At 59.6% G+C, this 16,947-nt stretch overlaps 2 protein-coding genes across 2 annotated transcripts; both read right to left on the minus strand.

Annotated features, from left to right (window-relative positions):
• Window positions 1–654: 654 nt before the first annotated feature.
• LOC126039623 (mucin-4-like) lies at window positions 655–2,249 on the minus strand. Its single transcript, XM_049803058.1, has 4 exons — window positions 2,101–2,249; window positions 1,764–1,883; window positions 1,417–1,461; window positions 655–1,271 (listed from the first exon to the last, which is right to left on the minus strand). The coding sequence occupies exons 1-4, from the start codon at window positions 2,228–2,230 to the stop codon at window positions 1,255–1,257; spliced, it is 312 nt and encodes a 103-aa protein (XP_049659015.1). The 5' UTR covers window positions 2,231–2,249; the 3' UTR covers window positions 655–1,254.
• Window positions 2,250–2,379: 130 nt separating this feature from the next.
• Window positions 2,380–13,359, minus strand: LOC126039422 (mucin-4-like). The gene is made up of 9 exons (XM_049802540.1): window positions 13,170–13,359; window positions 7,251–11,285; window positions 5,771–5,910; window positions 5,320–5,484; window positions 4,878–5,033; window positions 4,255–4,385; window positions 3,307–3,395; window positions 2,587–2,858; window positions 2,380–2,442 (listed from the first exon to the last, which is right to left on the minus strand). The coding sequence occupies exons 1-9, from the start codon at window positions 13,228–13,230 to the stop codon at window positions 2,380–2,382; spliced, it is 5,112 nt and encodes a 1,703-aa protein (XP_049658497.1). The 5' UTR covers window positions 13,231–13,359.
• Between the last annotated feature and the right edge of the window lie 3,588 nt (window positions 13,360–16,947).

The raw sequence follows: 16,947 nt of genomic DNA on the forward strand, positions 1-16,947 counted from the left end.
AACCTGTTAGGAGCAAAATAGAATAAACCAAAAATTATGGCAAGCTGCTCAGTAAGTTGTCTGCACCCCATGGTGCCTGTGTGCCAGCCCTGCTTCCCTGTTGCCAAGCTCTCAAGTCTCTGCTTTCTGCTGGTCCCATCCACAGAGCCAAAGAGAAGATGGATGTAGCTGTCTTTGTTGGTCCAATCCCTCATTCCCCCTACAAGGCTGCAAGTCCCCCCCACTGCTCTCCCCAGGCACCTCTCGCAGTGGCTCAGATCACACAGGTCGGGCTGTGGTCCCCACGAACACCCCACAGCCCTTTGCCCCTGCTGAGGCAAGGTGCTGCGCCCAAAGAGGGTGTATCAGACCCCAGCAGACCCCGGCTCCAGCCCCACTGCCCCAGAGCCCATCTCAGCCACAGCCCAGACGCTCACGTCCCCAGCACCAGCCCCAATCCTGCAATGCTGCTGTCCCCAGCCTGTCCCCACCACCGCCTCCCACCCTGGTTCAGCAGAGGACATGGCTACCGCAGAATTGGTGATGCTCAGACCCCTCAGAGGCTTTATTGAACAAATAAGATGTGAAAAGGATTTTTTTTTTTTTCCAAAGAAAGACAGATACTCTCTTGTGCACAAAACCATCATTTTTCTCCCAATGTTTCTGATCATGGGGTTGAATTTTGCCCTCACACACCGAGCAGAGGCATCAAGCAGACTCTGGCTTGATCCAGAGAATTGCCCCTTCTCCTGGGCACAGGGCCTGGGGACCAGCCAGGGAGGGATGGCTGGGGGACAGAAGTGGGAGGCAAGACTGGACTGGCTCACAGGGTGAGCCTGGCGCACCACGGCGCTCAGGCTCACCTGCAGTCAACCCACAAAAGGTGCAAAAACTCATTCCCCAGGTGCTGGGGGGCCAACCTCACCCTGCAGTGTGGAAGGCACAGAGGGGATGCAAGGAGGACAGGGGGTGGTGGACACGGTGGGGGGTACCTGCCCACCTCCCCACCAGCAAGGAGGTGCCCACAGGCACTTGTTCAGCTGCAGTTGGGGAAGAACAACTAAAGCAACTGACTCCTTGGGACTGGTCTGGATGAGAAACATGAACTTGTGCCAGTGAAGGCAACTGCAGGCACTGGCCGAGTGAGCTGCCCTGTGTGGTGGGTAGGGGTCATGGGTGCTGGTGGGAGCAGGCGGACACAGGAGATGAGCAGGAGCAAAGGACTCGGAGGATCAGCCGTGGCCCAGACCATGCTGCAGGTGTGCAACCCCCCAGTTACTTGTCCTCTCCATCTGCAAAGAAGGAACGAGAATTGCCCGGCCACCTCCTCCCTGGGGGCCTGGGGCGAGCTGGGAGCCCCAGAAGAGTTTCCACATGGGGAGACAGGGACAAAGGGAAGTGGCCAGCGGAGAGGAGACCCCCCCCAATCCCGCTCACCTCTCTGCTCCTCTGAGTCGCTCTCTTGCTCCTCGGAGGAACCTGCTGGGGGTTGCAAGGAAGTCCCACATCAGCTTACACTGATGACCGCATTAGCTGTGGTCCTCCCCTCCCAGTGCTGTCACCACCAGACTACGCTGGTGCTAACACTATGTGCTAAGGGAGGTGCCCCCCGCAACCCCACACAGCCCAGGGCACAGCACAACCTGCATGTGGGCACCCCAAAACCCATCCCTCATCTGCCTGGGGCTCTTGCTGCCTTAACCACAGGGTGGCTGGGACATTCCACCCCCCAGCTCTGGGCACCAAGACAGTATCACCCTGGCACACACAGGCTGCAAACCCACCCATGCTGGGTGGCTGGTATCCATCACAGCCGATCTTCGGTCTCTTCTCGCTGTAGCGGGCACAGAGGCGGGCACTGCCCGCCTGGTTACAGCACCAGTCGTACAACTTCAGCTCCTGGTCTGGAGGCAAAAAGGAGAGTAAGGAGATGAAGGGGAGACGAGAGGGAGATGAGCTAGCTCCGGGCAGGCAAGTCGCTCGCCTCGGCTTTTGGCAAGTCCATGCTCCCTCCGAGGGCAACAGCACGTCAGGAAACAGGTTGGCGCAGAGATTAAAATGATTTACAGGCTACAGCGATGCCAGCCTCAGCCAGGGGATGCCAGGGCTGGCTGTGCTTACCACGGTAAGGGGACGCCTGCCTGGAGGATCTCCAGTACCTCTCCTGCCGCCCCTCGATGAGCTGGCTCTGGCTGTCGTACAGGCAGCGGACACCGGCACCGTGCTGGTTGGGGGACGCAGAGTGCAGCATGGAGACGCGGGCAGCCCACCAGCCTGCAACAGGGCAGCAGCGAGCCTCAGCGCAGCTCTCCCCGGGGCCAGCATCCCTACCTCGGGGCAAGGAGCGAGGCCGGGGCTGGCTCCTTGTTATCCATTACTCCCACCGCATCACCCACGGTGCTATGGGGCTTGGAGGGACTGACGGACACCATTCAAGTGGTCCCCCAGGGTGAGACCCCGGTGCTGGGGAGGGGACCAGCTCTGACCAGTCTAACAAGACGGGGACAGGTCAGTCCTTGTTCCTCCTCATTTTCCCTGTCTCTGCAGGGAAGGGCAGGCCCCCCCCCCCCCCCCCCCCCCCCATTTTCCTTGGGGTTGCCTGCCCACCCAGCCAGAATGGACCCCAGCCACCCTTGCAGGGGAGGTGGGGAGGGAAATCTTGGGGACGAGGAGGGTGGGGAAGCAGCATGTCCACTTGCCTCCACGGCTGCTCTTGAAGCGCGGGTCCTGCTGCCCTTGCTGCAGGGAGCAGGGGCAGGCAGGCAGGCCCTGGCTCCACACCCGCGGCTCCTGCTGCTGCCCCGTCCACGCCAGGCACTTCAGCCGGTAGTTGACTCTCACGCGGCTCTCCAGCTTGTAAATCCACAGCCCACGGAGGTCTGAGTGGGGAGAGAAACCGCGAGCTCTTACCTCTGGCCAAGGGAACCGCCAGGGCAGTTTCGGCTTGAGGCGAGAGCCAAGTGTTGCTGATGCTGGAAGCTAAGCCCGTGTTGACCCCCAGCCATGGGACCCCATGCTTAACAGCCACCCAACGGCACGGAAACAGGGGGAGAGGCTCTTGCTAAAGAAGAAAGCCTTGGGACAGAGCTATTGCAACAAAAATGGTCCATGCATACGTCAAGGACATTTCAGCCTCAGGGCATAGCTTGTACCCAGGGGAAGCATTTTATGTGCTTGGGGGGAAAACTTGGCCTTGGTGAACTGAGTGAGAACCTTGCCACAGCAGCAAGCTGGATTTCATCCCCTGGGAACATTTCCCTCCCCGCACAGCCCTTCCCCAACCCCCCGGGGGGGCTGCATGAACCCACCCTGGCTGTGAGGCACTACCTGTGTTGTATCCCCTGAACTGATCAGGGCGATATTTAGCAGCTGGAGGTCTCTGAGTCAGGTCATCATTGCGGTAAAAGCCATCCCCACTATGTGCAAAGAAAGGGAAAAAATCAGGGGTTGCTCTTCCCAGGTGTGGTTATCCCAGCCCCAGCCTGCCCTTCAGCTGCCCTGATCTTGAGCCAGCGGGACCCCACAGCACCCAAATTGCAGCTCTGGGGACAGGAGGGCAAAGGCACCAGCTCCCTCAGCCTGCTGCCTCCTCTCTACAGGGTGCAGTTTGTTCTGGGTGCTGCAAATGCTCCTGCTGCATCATGGGCTGAACACGCAGACATCTTAAGACCCCTGCAAGCAGCTTCCATTGTTTCCAGCATCTTGCAGTGCAATACAGAGCGGAAACCTATAAGCGGTCGTGCACAGGCAAGCACACACATACATAGACGCATGCCTGTGCCGCCCGCACTTTCCGTCCCAGTCACCTTTTTCTTACCCAGCTGCAGCAAGCAGCTAATGAGGAAACCCTAGAGACGGCGTGCACAGGGTGAGACGTAATGCGAGGAGGCAGGAAGCAACCGCTCCAGCCAAGTGGCGGAAATCCCTTCCCTCAACTGGTGCAAAGTTCAGCAAACATCCCCTGTTCCCCACTCCTTCCTCCCAAACCACCAGGATGCTGTGGGCCCTGGACCCCAGATGGACGTGTGGATCTTACAGCAAGCACAGCCCAGCAGGTCGGCGTGCTGCAGCATGATCCAGCCACTAATGGGGCAAATTTGGTTGTGAGACCCCCATGTCTTAGTCTATATGGGTGTGCAGACCTCATCTGGGCTGTCCTCCTCCTTGCAGGGCACTTCACGGGACACAGGGGAAAGATTAAACCAGCTGGAGCTGGGGGTGGAATGCAGCCCTGTGCTCGGAGGAGGCAGGGGCTGGGTGCCAAGCCTGCTGTACCTGGTGTAGCCGATGAGCACGTTGGTGGTAGTGAGTCTGGTGTAATCCCATTGCATGCCTCCCTCCTGGTACAGCATCAGGACGTAGGACCTGAAGCCATCGGTGGTCAGGACAGCCTGGTATGTGATCGTCTGGGAAGAAGCATTGTGGACATGTAAAAAAGCGAGCAAAGCTGCTGGGTTTAAAATTAGGGGTGTGGGTCAGTGCTCACTGGGGGACGGCAGGGCTAAGGTCCTGATGTGCAAGGCAAATGCAGCCTGGGCTGGTTCTCATTTTGCATGGAAAATGTGATGGTTTTACTTTGATGCTGTTCCATGAGAAGCCTCAAATTAACCCAATTTTATGCTCCTGAAGAGCAGTGCTTCTGGTGCACAATAAAGGCCCACCACATTAAAGGGAAAGATTTTATGGAGCAGGGAGAGTTCAACTAAAAATGTCCCTCCAAAAAACCTGAAGACCTACAAAAACATGGGCACAGCCTAGTTCTTTTTGGCAAAAGTCTTCAAGACTGACCTTTTTCACAAAACTGGTTATTATTTCCAAGCACAAACAAGGTGATCCCCCATGGGTCTTGGCTTTTTTTTGACAAAGCAACAAGCCCTTGAGCTCCATCAGCCCCTTACCCTCCGAGTGTCAGTCCGTGCTGCATAGGCAGGTGCCTTCTCCCAGGTGATCTTCAGGGTCCAGGCTGCGGAGTAGGAGGACCTCAGGTACCGCCGAACCTTCGCTTCCACGTCACGCACGAATGGAGGCTTGGCCGTGTTAAGGGTGAGGAACTCCTGCGGGTTGGGTACAGCCACATCTGCGTTAGCTCTCCAGAAGGTAAAGACAGGTCTAGATTGGTGTCATGCATGGAGCACTGTAGCTAGGTGTCTGGATGAGATTTGGACGGCTCAAGAGGTGACCCACACAGGACCAGCAGCTCTTAGATTTTTGCCCAGAAAAGGGAAACAGTGCTTATGGGCTCCATCAAGGACACATCTCAGGGGGCCTCCACAGAACAGGTGATGAGTTTATCAACAAAAGGTGTTTCATGCAGCCATGCACCCAGGTGGCTTCACTCACCTGGTAAAAGGTGGTGCCAACACCTCTGGAGAAGTCGGCATTGTCCCAAAACACAGCGATCATGGGAACCTCCTCGTGGCCATTGAAGCCGCTGGGAGGAGGGTTAGGGGACGTGAAGATGCTGTTATCTGAGGCTGGGAAAATGATTTGTCCATTGTCTGTAAACTGAGCAGAGGGAAGCCTCCATCAGGTGAGGACAGGACCGGTGGGATCCCCCAACACAGGAGTGGCAGCCCTCCCATTTCCAAGCCCACTTTGAGCAACACCCAAGGAAGGCCACCACCAGCCACCACCAAAATGGCCACAAAGTCATCTCCTGCTGCAAACAGACCCTGGCAGCATTCCAATTGATTTGCCCCTGCAAGGGTCCCATCCCAGGCACCTGGTGCCTCCCCCAGGTTTTGGGCAACAGCCGCTTGCCCGATAGCAAGTCAAGCCAAGGTAGACTCACATAGAGAGAGTTGCGCAAGGTTTTGCCAAATGGGAATCCAGTCTCAGGCTTGAAAAGCGGAGAATTAAAATCCACCCTCCTTTCCACGTACTGTTGATCATTTTCTCTCACTCCATACCCGTAGAGGGGCACAGCTGCAACTGGAAAAGAAAACAAAAAAACCAACCCCAAAACACACTTACAGCAAAGCCTTTGGTCTGTGTCAAAACTCAAAGGACAGAAATGATTTTGCTTCTAAAGGGTCACAGCCTGGGCAGTAGGAGGATGGGGGGACACTGCCAATAGCCACCTGGGACACCCTGCTTGTCACCTTCCCTTGCAGGAGCTTGCTCCCACCCTTTTCACTGCCTTACACGTACACAACTGCCCTAAACCTGCTGCGATGGCATTTGTGGTCACTGTCCCCTTTTGCTCTAGCCCTGTTAGGGCACCACACTGAAGGACTGCCATTAGGAAAAGAAAAACATTGTACAGGACTGTGGTAGGGGGACAGCAGGGAATTAAACACCCACAGCTCTTTCTAGAGATGTTTACAGCCTCCAGCTCTCTATTTATGTCTGTTAAATAAAAAAAGCATTTGGAGGGGATGGGTTTTCCAGCTGATGAGACCATACTCAAAGGCAGGCTCAGCCTGCCAAAAATGCAAGCTCATGTGCAGGAGCTCCTCATCATGCATCTCCTCCAGGGGTCCTGGCCCTAAATAGCCCCCATCGGTCTCTGGGCACTGAATGTGCCCCAGGATGGTCCATCAGGAGGCCAGACGTGGTCCTCCCACCTGGGCTGCTCTGCAAGCATCACATACCTGCAGGGACGGGCAGTGGGGTCGGGGCGGCCGCCGGCCCTCCTGGCAGAGCTGGAAACATGGGGGACGATGCGCGGGAGGTGACAGTGGCTGCTCCTGGCCCGGGGAGCTCCTCCTGGGCCCTGGGGAGGGGGGCTGGCGGGGCTGGACTGGCAGTGGCTGGGCTGCAGGACGTGACTGGGCGTGCTGTGGCTGGGACCCCCCCCCGGGCTCCCCCCTGGCCTGGCAGGACTGCAGGGAGGCTCGACCCACTGGCAGCAGGGGCTCTGTTTGCCAGGCTGGTGGTCAGCTCACCCCCCAAGAATGGCTGCAGGGCAGGAGGTGACGAGCCACCGGCAGGTCCTGGCCCCGGGGTCTTTGATCCGGGGCTGCCAGCAGCGAACCCAGTGGAAGGCAGGACAGGGACCCCTGGGCTCCCCCCCACTGGGGAGCGAGTGGGGGTCTCCACACCTGCCCTGGCTCCAGTCGCGCTGGGAAGGAGCTGAGCCACATCCCCTCGTCTTGCCATTGCTCCGGGGAGCATAGCACTTGCTTTGTCAGTCACAAGGCTGTCAGCATCCCCGGAGGGGGCTCCAGGGCTTCCCAGCTGGTGGGGAGGCAGGAGCAGGGCAGGCCCCCATGGCGTGGCAGCCCCCAGCTCTCCCCTTCCCCCTGCAGAGGACCCCGCTATCGACTCACGTGCCGAAAGCGGAGTGGAAAGCCCAGGGCTGGCAGACACCCCTGCTGCAGCGTTTTGTCTCTGTGGAGCAGAAGGCAGTACCGGGGCAGTATTGGGGGATGCAAGGGCATGGGGCGATGCTTCTCCCAAAGGTGCAGGCATCCCTGAGGCCACCTCATCTTCAAGAGACCACATCTGAGCACCTCCAGCATCTCCTGCCAGCCCACCCTGTGCCCCTGGCACCAGGGCTCTGCTCCCACTCTGGATGCCAGAGGCAGAGCGGGGGTCCCCGCTGGGTGCCAGCCCCAAGCTCAGCCCGTGCCCGGGAAGAAGCAGAGAAGCAGCCAGCGAGGCAGCCATGCTGTCAGAGGTGCCACTGCTGTTTGGAGCCACGGGGTCCAGGGGCTGCCTTTCCTGGGGGGAGGTGAGGGCGGACGGGTCCAGCGCTCCCGACGCGATCTGTATGATGGCTCCTGTGCCCTCTCCCAGGCTGGCACCAAGGGAAGCTCCCCTGTTCACCAAGGCTCCTCCAGGCACCTCCACCACATTGACTTGGCTCAGTTTTGCATCAGAAAGTCCAAGATTGGCACCATTCTGGATGCTGGGGGCAGACACAGGAGGTTCCTCACGGCCAGCAGGCCCCAAGCCTGTGTTCAAGCCACTGCCAGCTGCACCAGCTCCTTGAAGGCTTGTTCCGTTAACAGCCTTGCCAGCTGTTCCAGGTGATGAAGACCCCTCCGTAGATGGGGAAGCAGATGCAGTCTGCAGAACAGCTCCCATTTGTCCATCACGGGCTCCTGAACCAACTGGTCCCTCTCCGGCAGTGGCCTGGGACTGCTCTGGGGCCATCCCATCACCAGCTGCTTCACCTGCCCCTTCTCCTGCAGCAGGAAGGACCCCAGGCCCAGCACCCAGGGAAGGCTGCAGAGCTCCAGGAGCACCACCTGCTCCTCCGAGGGCACTCGGGCTGGCTGGATCTGAAATGGAGGGTGCTGCAACCACATCACTGGGAGAGGCAGGACCGGACGAGGAATCTCCACGAGGCTGTTGATCCCATGCTGAAGTCAAGCCGGTGCCTGGTCCATTGGCTCCAGGCAGACCTGCTCCCTCGGAACCACCAGTTGCCGTCCCCCGTGGCTGTGACTCCCCGAAGGATGGAGACATGGGTGCTCCCTGAGCAGCACCAGGGTTGAGGCTTGCTGCTGTCTCTGCCCCAGACACGGGGCCGGCCACAGCCCCAGGAGTGCTGGTGGATTCACCGGGCAGGTCCCCTGGTCCTTCTGCCCCTGCGAGACTGGGCTCCAGCCCAGCACTGCTGGGAGGTGCGGGACCAGGTGGGGACACTTGTCCCAGTGCCAGGGCTGCTCCTGTTCCTGCTCCGTCCCCGAGAGCTGATGGAGGGGACAGGTCAGCATTCACCAAAGCCCCTGTTTCTCCTGCTGGCAGCTCTCCGTTGTTAGCAGCTTGCTGCTGAGTGCTGAAGTCTGAAGGACTTGACTGCATGTAGGGACTTTCGCTCTGTGGGATTCCTGCCTGTTCCACATCCCCTGCGCTCTCAGGCCCCTGCACCAGAGTAAGCGCTGGGCCAGTTTCACTGTCTGGAGAGGCCAGGGATAAGCTGTCAGGGCCAGGGGCTGCATCTGGCACGGGTCCTGCTCCATCACCCTCTGAAATGGAGGGTGCTGCCACCACATCACTGGGAGAGGCAGGACCGGAAGAGGAACCTGCACCAGGCAGTTGATCCATCACAGATGCCATCACGCTGCCTGCAGTGGAGCTAAGGGATGGCTCAAAACTGGTCCCACTGCCTGCTCCTCCCAGCACCGGCTCCGCTGTTCCAGCTCCATGCCCCTCTGCTGCTGGAAGCCCCAGGTTTGTGCCAAGTTGGACCCCAAGGGCAGGTGATGAAGGCTCTGCTGGTCCATAAGTTGCTGGGCTGGAAACATCCCATGCTGAAGTCAAGCTGGTGCCTGGTCCATTGGCTCCAGGCAGACCTGCTCCCTCGGAACCACCAGTTGCCGTCCCCCGTGGCTGTGACTCCCCGAAGGATGGAGACATGGGTGCTTCCTGAGCAGCACCAGGGTTGAGGCTTGCTGCTGTCTCTGCCCCAGACACGGGGCCGGCCACAGCCCCAGGAGTGCTGGTGGATTCACCGGGCAGGTCCCCTGGTCCTTCTGCCCCTGCGAGACTGGGCTCCAGCCCAGCACTGCTGGGAGGTGCGGGACCAGGTGGGGACACTTGTCCCAGTGCCAGGGCTGCTCCTGTTCCTGCTCCGTCCCCGAGAGCTGATGGAGGGGACAGGTCAGCATTTGCCAAAGCTCCTGTTTCTCCTACTGGCAGCAATCCAGCGTTAGCGGGATTCTGCTGAGTACTGAAGTCTGAAGGATTCATGTCACTCTGGGTATCTGCAGAGGGACTGCCATCCCCTGGACCTCCTGCCAGTGCCGTGCCCCCTGCACCCTCAGCTCCCTGACCCTGGACCCCAGCAGTGGGCCGTGCAAGTCCATCAGGTACAAAAGATACTGGGATGGGAGCATCTGAAGCTGAACTTAAGCCAGTGCCAGGTCCGTCAGCTCCCTGGGGAGCACCAGCTGCCATTCCCCATGGCTGTGACCCCCCAAGAGATGGAGACAAGGGTGCTCCTGGGGCAGCAGCAAGGTTGGGGCTTGCTGGTATCTCTGCCCCACCATCAGGTGCAGGCAGGGTGCTGGCCCCCGTCCCTGGGGGTGGGTAAGCAGACCCGGGAGCGCTGGGGGTGTCCGTGGGAGATGGCAGAGCAGCAGCAAGCAGCGGTGGCTGTTCTCCAGTGGGGGTCTGCCATAGGGCAGGCTGCAGGGATGGTTTGGCCAGTCCCACAGCCCCCACATCCCCTGTGGGCAGCGCAGTGTCTGGGAGTGGGGGATTCATGTCACTCTGTGTATCAGTGGGAACCAGTGGTGTGATGGCCGTGTCCCCTGTCACCTTGGGTGTCATGGGTGCCTCACTGTCTGCAGGTGACAGGGCTGAACCAGGAGCCTCTGATAACACCCCAGGAGCTCTCTGCCCATCCCCATCCCCACCACCGACCGGCAGCAGCAAAGTGGCTGGGCTCAGCACTGCCTGGCCATGGAGGAGGGAGGGCTCCCCTGGGTTTCCCACGGTTCCTGACACTGTTGGGCTCTCCAGAGGCAGGCTGGATGAGCCAACCGTGCTGAATTCACCATTTACTGCATCTCCCGTGTCTCCATGCACCAAAGCTGAGGGACTTTCCTTGACAGTGGGGGCATGTTCTCCCACTGGCTCTGGGGTGACGTCCATGGCCCTGCTCACCGCCCCATCCTGCTGGGTTGTAAGCAGCCCCCCAGTGCCGGGGCTGGGGCTTAAGGAGTTGGCACTGGCTTCGCTTTGGGTATCCACAGGCAGGGTTATGCCTTCCTCAACTGCTCCTGTGGCTGCGGTCAGCCCTTGGCTCAGCAGCTCGGTGACACCAGCACCCACGGGGCTGCCAGCAGTTGGCTGTGCAGCCCAAGAAACTGCCAGCGGAGGGGTGGTGGGGAGGGACACAGCGCTGGCAGTGGGGTCTAGGTCTGCTCCTTCTCTGGTCACAGCCGCGAGGATGTCCTCCTTCACATCTGCAAAGAGAGGGGTGGATCCCAGGGCGGCATCGGGAGCAAGCCCCGTTACATCAAGCTCTGCTTCTGGGGTGACAGCGGGGTGCTGTGCAGAGATGGCGGCAGTGGTTGTGGCTGCAGTGGGAGCAGCCGAACCCCTCTCAATATCCTGAGATGTGTTAAGAGGCTTGGTCACATTCATCAAAGCTGGTACTGTAGAGCCATAGTCGCTCACCGCTGTCACCAAAGCATCCGGCTCAGGCCCGGGAGGGGAGGATGGGCTCGACAGATTCTCCACGAGGATGCTATCGGCTGTCTCAGCATTGGCTGCCACAGTGTTTGTCTCCGCAGTGCCCACCACCAGGTCATGGGGCCCCTCGCTCTCCAGCATGGTGGGAGAAGCTGTTCCCACAGCAAACAGCCCCTCGGTGGTGACAGGGGTGGTGGCAGCAGCAGCCCCAAGCCCTGCAGAGAAGCACAAAGCAGAGCGTTATGCCAGGTGCCAGAGCCGGCAGCCTGCCAGGCTCAGCTGCGCGTCTCCTCTGGTTGAGCGTCAGGAAGCTCCCACCCCTTCTTAAACCCTACTGCCTCATCCCACGGCCTTACAAGCTCTGATTTAAGACCCAAGGAGTGCAGCCAGGGCTGCCTTAGGCACAGCACCTTTTCATCCCCAGCATCAGCAGCCACCAGCTGAGACAGGACACAACTCATCACAGGTCAGGGAGAGATGCTGGTGCAAGCATGGAGGCAAAGGCAGCCGCTGCAACCCAGCCCAGTTATGCTGGGGGTGGTATCACCTGGCCACTGGGAAGAGCTGGGGCTCAGTAAGTCTAGTGCATAGCCCCAGGGGTGTCTGTGGAGCTCTGCTGCCCAAGGACAGCCCTCAGCCCTCTTTGCCTCCCTTCAGGGACAGCCCTAAGTGAAGTCACTTCTGCAGAGCCTGGGGGGTTCTTGTCTTTTTTCACCTTTCAGGTGTCTGAGGGACATTTAAATACACTTTACCCAAAGCCCTTTGGCAAATAGGACAGCCAGAGCTTAGTGAAACATTCCCCAATTGTAAATGGCTTCTGACCTGCTGCAGTTAAAGTTAGGTTCATTAAATCTCTCCCATGGTGGGAGCCTGCCTGCTCCAGCCCCTGTCCCAATTGCCCCTAGCTGGGCGCAGGCACCAGGGGTTCCCTGCCAGTGGAGTGAATATTCACAGGCTCCCAGAACCAAGCCCTGCTTACAGCTCCCTCTTCCTGCTGCCAAAATCCTGCCCCACATCCAGGACCTTTGCTGAAAGGAGAAGGAGACACCACCCCACATCCCAGGCGTTTCTCCCAGCACTCACTGGCACCCATGGGTGACGTTTCTCCCAGTCTTATTTTTAGGACAGGGGGTGTCTGGGGAGACCAAGCTGCCGCCGTTGGCTCCAGGAGGAGCCCGGCAGATCTGCTGACGCTTGGCTTCAGGTGGTTGCAATTAGGGGAGACGAAGGGCACCCCGAGGGCAAGACCCAGCAGGATTTTGCCACAGCCCAACAGCCCGAGCCTGTTCCCCATCCCAGTGCTCCGGTTCCTCAGGTTCCCCCTGCCAGGCAGCCAGATCCCCCTGCAGAGGAGGTGCCTCCAACCTCACCGCCGGCTTGGCTCATTAGCTTGTGGATAACTTGTGCCAGAGTCATTAATCAACATTATCTCCTATGCCAGACCATTCCTCAAGGGGTCCATCCTCCTCCAGCCCCCGTTCCCCCTCCCAGCAGGCTGCTTCCTCACCATCTTCCCTGGCTGAAATAAGCTTTTTGCACCAATCCCCAACCCCCAGCCAGAGAAGCTCAGCTGCTTCCCTCCCCATCTCAGGGAAAACAAAGTGCATCAGTCAAATCCCCCCAGGTTAGTTTGGCACACTCCATCCCAGTAAAACCGTGTTTTATCTTAATTCTTCCATGCGGAGCAGGAAACACCATCTACCCCACGCAGCCCGTTCATGGGAAGCTTGTGCAAAAGAGGCCTCAGCATGAAGCACTGGCGTTTGCGCTTCCCTGGGATGTGGGAGGGGTGGGAGCATCCCTGGAGCCCTGCTCTGCCAGCTGGCTTCCCTTGGCTCCCTTGCTGGAGGGGTACACGGCTGCACACAGGCTCCTGGGCTGGGCTCTCACCTCTCCCACGGGTCCACGCCTGCAACCAGCCCCTCAGGGTGATGCCTGCCCTGTAAAACACTTTTCTAGCTCTTTGGCTGCAATGGATTGCAAGGACTGGTCATAAGAGGAGTTTCCAGTGCAGCCAGGAGGGAAAAGCATCTCACAAGCATTCCTGCCCTGCAAGGGCTCAGGTAGCACGTGCGCTAGCAGAAAAATACAGGACGTACCATGCAGAATCCATATGCAGCATCCCATGAAGGTGGAAAGCGTCCATTCCCTGGTCCCCATGCCTCAGGCCTCCCCACGGGCAGAGCAATGGGAAGCTCAAAGCGAGGTGAGAGCGGTGAGGAGCAGCTCCGTCCTTCCGTCCCTCCCTCTCCTGCAGAGCTGGAGTCTCGCAGGTGCAATCCTGCTCCTGCTCCCTCCTATTTATAGGGATGACAGAAGGAGGCAGGTTACAGCTGCCGTCCCCTCCCGCCCCCGATCCTTTCCCTCCCATGTCCCTGTCACCATTCCCTTCCTGCCGAGCCCTCCCCTTCCCAAGGGCTGGATGCCCTCTTCAGCTGGGGCATGGGTTGGGGGTTACCCAAAGACCACCTTGCAGGGACCCATTCCCCCCAGGGACCTGGGCACAGCCCAGTGCAGCTCCCCGGGCCACTGGCACCAGCTGGCAAAGCTGAGCCCGGAGCAGCACGTGGCACTGCCAACAGTAGCATGGCAGCGACCCCACAGATCCCACAGGACTTGCTGCCCACAGCAGCCTCCTCGTGGTCCCTGCTCCCCATGGCAGCCACCCCACAGACCCCACAGGACCTGCTCCCATGCAGAGGAGGGGGCCACAGAGCAGCAGGTGGTGGTGACAGGGCAATGCCAGCTGGTGCCACCATGCCTATGAGGGCACCAAAATCAGCAGCTGAGCTGTGTCTCAGCCCAGGGCAAGGCAAGATGCAAATCTCCACTTGGCTCAAGGCTTTCCTGGAAGCAGAGGCAGGTTATAAAGCAGGGAGAGGCATAGCTGGCAGCAGGCCCTGGGGTGTCAGCCAAGCCCCCCAGTGCTCAGCTGCAACTGGGAGCACTGGGGATCCCTGTCCAGAGCCCCAGCATGCCCCAGCAGAGTTTTAAACGTGCACCTCAGTATGGGCACAGCAGTGCCAGGGTGCTGGAAGGGGGTGAACGGGCCAGTGACACTCCTCTGCAAGGTGGGACCAGCATCCCTAGAGGCTGGCACAGTAAAAGGCGCAGCCCCAGACCCCCCCACCTGCTACAGGGGTCCCCTGGGTCACTTCACCCTGATCCCCTGGGTCACTTCACTCCTATGTCTCCCCTTCTGCCCTTTCCCTGGAGCAGCAATTCCCGCTCCCCCCCGCTTGAAAACTGCTGCCAGCTCCTCCATGAGCAGCATTATGCAAACCCCCATCACTACATGGTTTTGTAATCAATTAAATGCTTCTTAACCAGAAATGCCCCCAGGCAACTCCTGCAAAGTGTTATTAGGGGTGTTAGGCAGTACACAGTGTCCAGCCAGAGCCGGCCTCCATCGGGCAGGCGGCAGCGGCAGGGCACGCCGAGCGACACCGCAACCCACCGGGCGGGCAGCGTCGACACGGGGAATGCCAGGGGAGGCCAAGTCACGGCCGACGAAACCCCATCCTGTAAACCCACGCATTACCCCTGGCAGCGGGAACAGGGCACAGACCGTAAATCAGGAGAGAGCACCGCTCGCCCGGAACGAACGCCTGCCCACCGAAAATGCCAGCGCGGCGGGGAGGAAGGTGCGTCGGGGGCCCGTGCAACCAGCATTGAAGATCAGGGGCTGACCGCCCAGCCAGCGACCACCCGAGCAGCTGCCACACCTGGGCCGATGAAGGATTAGAGGGATGCAAACCCGCTGTGGGAGAGTCATTCTTGCCTGTGCTGACGATGCCATATCACTTTGGAGAGCCACCCCGACGGGGAATATGTGCTGACGCTGGAGAGAGTTGCTCCAGCTGGTGTTTGAGGTGCAAAACGTGGTGGGAACCACAGGGGTTGTTGCAAACATGCTGCTCAGCATAGGGGAAAATAACTCAGCTGAAGCAAAGCGCTTCCAGCCCACCTCATCCTCAGCCTGCCTGCAAGCTCCTGCCCGTGGTGCGCTGGGACCGGCATTGTCTGGAGACCCTCATGCCTGTGTCTCCTGCCCATGCTGCCCCCAAAAAGCCCCATCTCCCCTCTCCTCCAGCAGAGTCACGGGGGTGACAAACTGAGCTCATGCCTCTGCTCTGGCATTGGCATACCCTCCCAGGAAAGCCTGCAGCCACCATGGGGCATCCCTCATCTTGAAGATGGTGCCCTGTTCCCACCCTGGGAAGGGGCTTTTCATTGATCCTTCTGCTACACCTGAAACCAAGGTCTCAGCAAGCTGCTGGCTCCTGCAAGGATAACTGTCATCTGCAGTTATCAAGGACCAAAGCATTATACAGGCACCCGAGCCCCTCAGGAACCCCAAGTTTGGGGGCAATGCCGTGAATCCCAGCACCTGGGGACTCTGCACCATCCGGCACGGTACAGCATGGCCCAGCACTGCCCAGCACAGCCTTATCAGCCTTCCTGGAATTAATGGGCTGGTTGTTCCAGCCCTGCGGAGATCCCAGCATCTCCTACCAGCACTGCTCTGGCCTCCTGGCAAGGGCATTTGGAGAGGGCTCAGTGATGGCGGGGGGGGGGGGAACAGGTTATCCATCAACCCTGCAGGTTCTGGATGACTTGGCAAGCCAGGTGTGTTGCAACACGGGCTATAGCCACCCATGGGGGTGAAGGGGAGGGGGACATTGGAACGGACACCTGAGCCACAAAGGACCCAAGACACACACTCTGTGACGCTGCTGGGCCCTCCAAAGGTGACAGTCCTGCTGGGCACAGGGTCTGCTCCTTTGGACAATGCTGATAGATGGGAGCGGGTTATGGCGAAGAGGCTGAGAAATTATTTACAGGCTGGGAAGGCAGCAGGACCTGGATCTGACCTCCCAAGGACCCTCTGGTCAGGGGGTCCGTGGCAGGTAAGCAGTTGTGGGGTGAAGGTGGTGGCCAGCATTCTCAAGGACGGTGGGCACAGAGAGCATGGGCAGCATCAGGAGCTTGTCAGAGCTCCTTGTCCCCAACACCCGGGCAGTGCCCACCATCCCCATGGGAGCCACGTCCCCCCACTGTGGCCCTCTTCTCCCTCCCAGGCTGGGAGGCAGAGGCGCTCAGTGGGACCACCACAGCATCTTCTCCCCACCACCACCACCCGACCACGATAACAGTGGAAGGCAGCCGTGCCGGCAGGGGACAGCGAGTACCCCAGTCACCTTTTCATCCCGGCACTTCAGGACCTTTTCCTCCCTTTGTGACGCAGTTTGGCTCCATTACCCTGGTCTTGGCCCTCAGCCATGTCCTGGGGCCTGAAGTTATGGATTCAACAGCCGGAGAAAGCAGCCCGGTGGGACGCGGCGTAGGAGGACTCTTGGCCCAGCTCCACGGCGTAGGCAGAGCACGAGGATTTCTTTCCCAGTGCCCCATCAGGCGTCTGGCTTGGGGACCCCTTCCGGCAGGCTTTGCCCTGCTCCCCGGCTCCCTGCCTGGGTGCTAAGGGACCTCTCTTGGTGCCGATGGCTCCAACAAGCCCCCAAAAGCCAGGCAGCATCCCAGAGAGCAAAGGGGCAACCCTGGGATGCAAGGGGCATCCTAACTGGAAGCAATCCTGACGAGCTGCCTGGGCTCAACCTCCAGCCCCAACCCAGTCTCTCCCAGCCCCTGCCAGCCGGCAGGCAGCCAGGTGATCCCAGGGTGACTTTCCCCATCCTGTCTGGCTGCTGGCTCTTTCCCAGCTGGGTGACAATCTGGGGGGGCCCAGGAGCCATCCCTGGGTTTGGCATCCCACAGCGCCATGTGCCCCCTCCCAGCCCTCCCCATGCCAGGGCGGCGCGGGCTGCCAGCAAGGAGCAGGGATCAGCCGAAAATAACACCTGATGAGCAACACAGCTA

Source organism: Accipiter gentilis, chromosome 6 (genome assembly GCF_929443795.1).
Source record: "Accipiter gentilis chromosome 6, bAccGen1.1, whole genome shotgun sequence".
In the NCBI taxonomy this organism is placed as follows: Eukaryota; Metazoa; Chordata; class Aves; order Accipitriformes; family Accipitridae; genus Astur; species Astur gentilis.

Bases quoted from the DNA above. Each gene is read 5' to 3' on its own strand.
- LOC126039422 (XM_049802540.1), bottom strand. From the start codon at position 13,230: ATGGGGACCAGGGAATGGACGCTTTCCACCTTCATGGGATGCTGCATA. The intron at 4,386-4,877 runs GTAAGGGGCTGA...GCTTCTTCCCAG, and splicing joins CACGGACTGACACTCGGAGG to ACGATCACATACCAGGCTGT. The intron at 3,396-4,254 runs GTACAGCAGGCT...CTTTGCACATAG, and splicing joins GTGCTCATCGGCTACACCAG to TGGGGATGGCTTTTACCGCA.
- LOC126039623 (XM_049803058.1), bottom strand. From the start codon at position 2,230: ATGCTGCACTCTGCGTCCCCCAACCAGCACGGTGCCGGTGTCCGCTGC. The intron at 1,884-2,100 runs GTAAGCACAGCC...TTTTGCCTCCAG, and splicing joins GCAGGCGTCCCCTTACCGTG to ACCAGGAGCTGAAGTTGTAC. The intron at 1,462-1,763 runs GTGGGTTTGCAG...TGCAACCCCCAG, and splicing joins ATACCAGCCACCCAGCATGG to CAGGTTCCTCCGAGGAGCAA.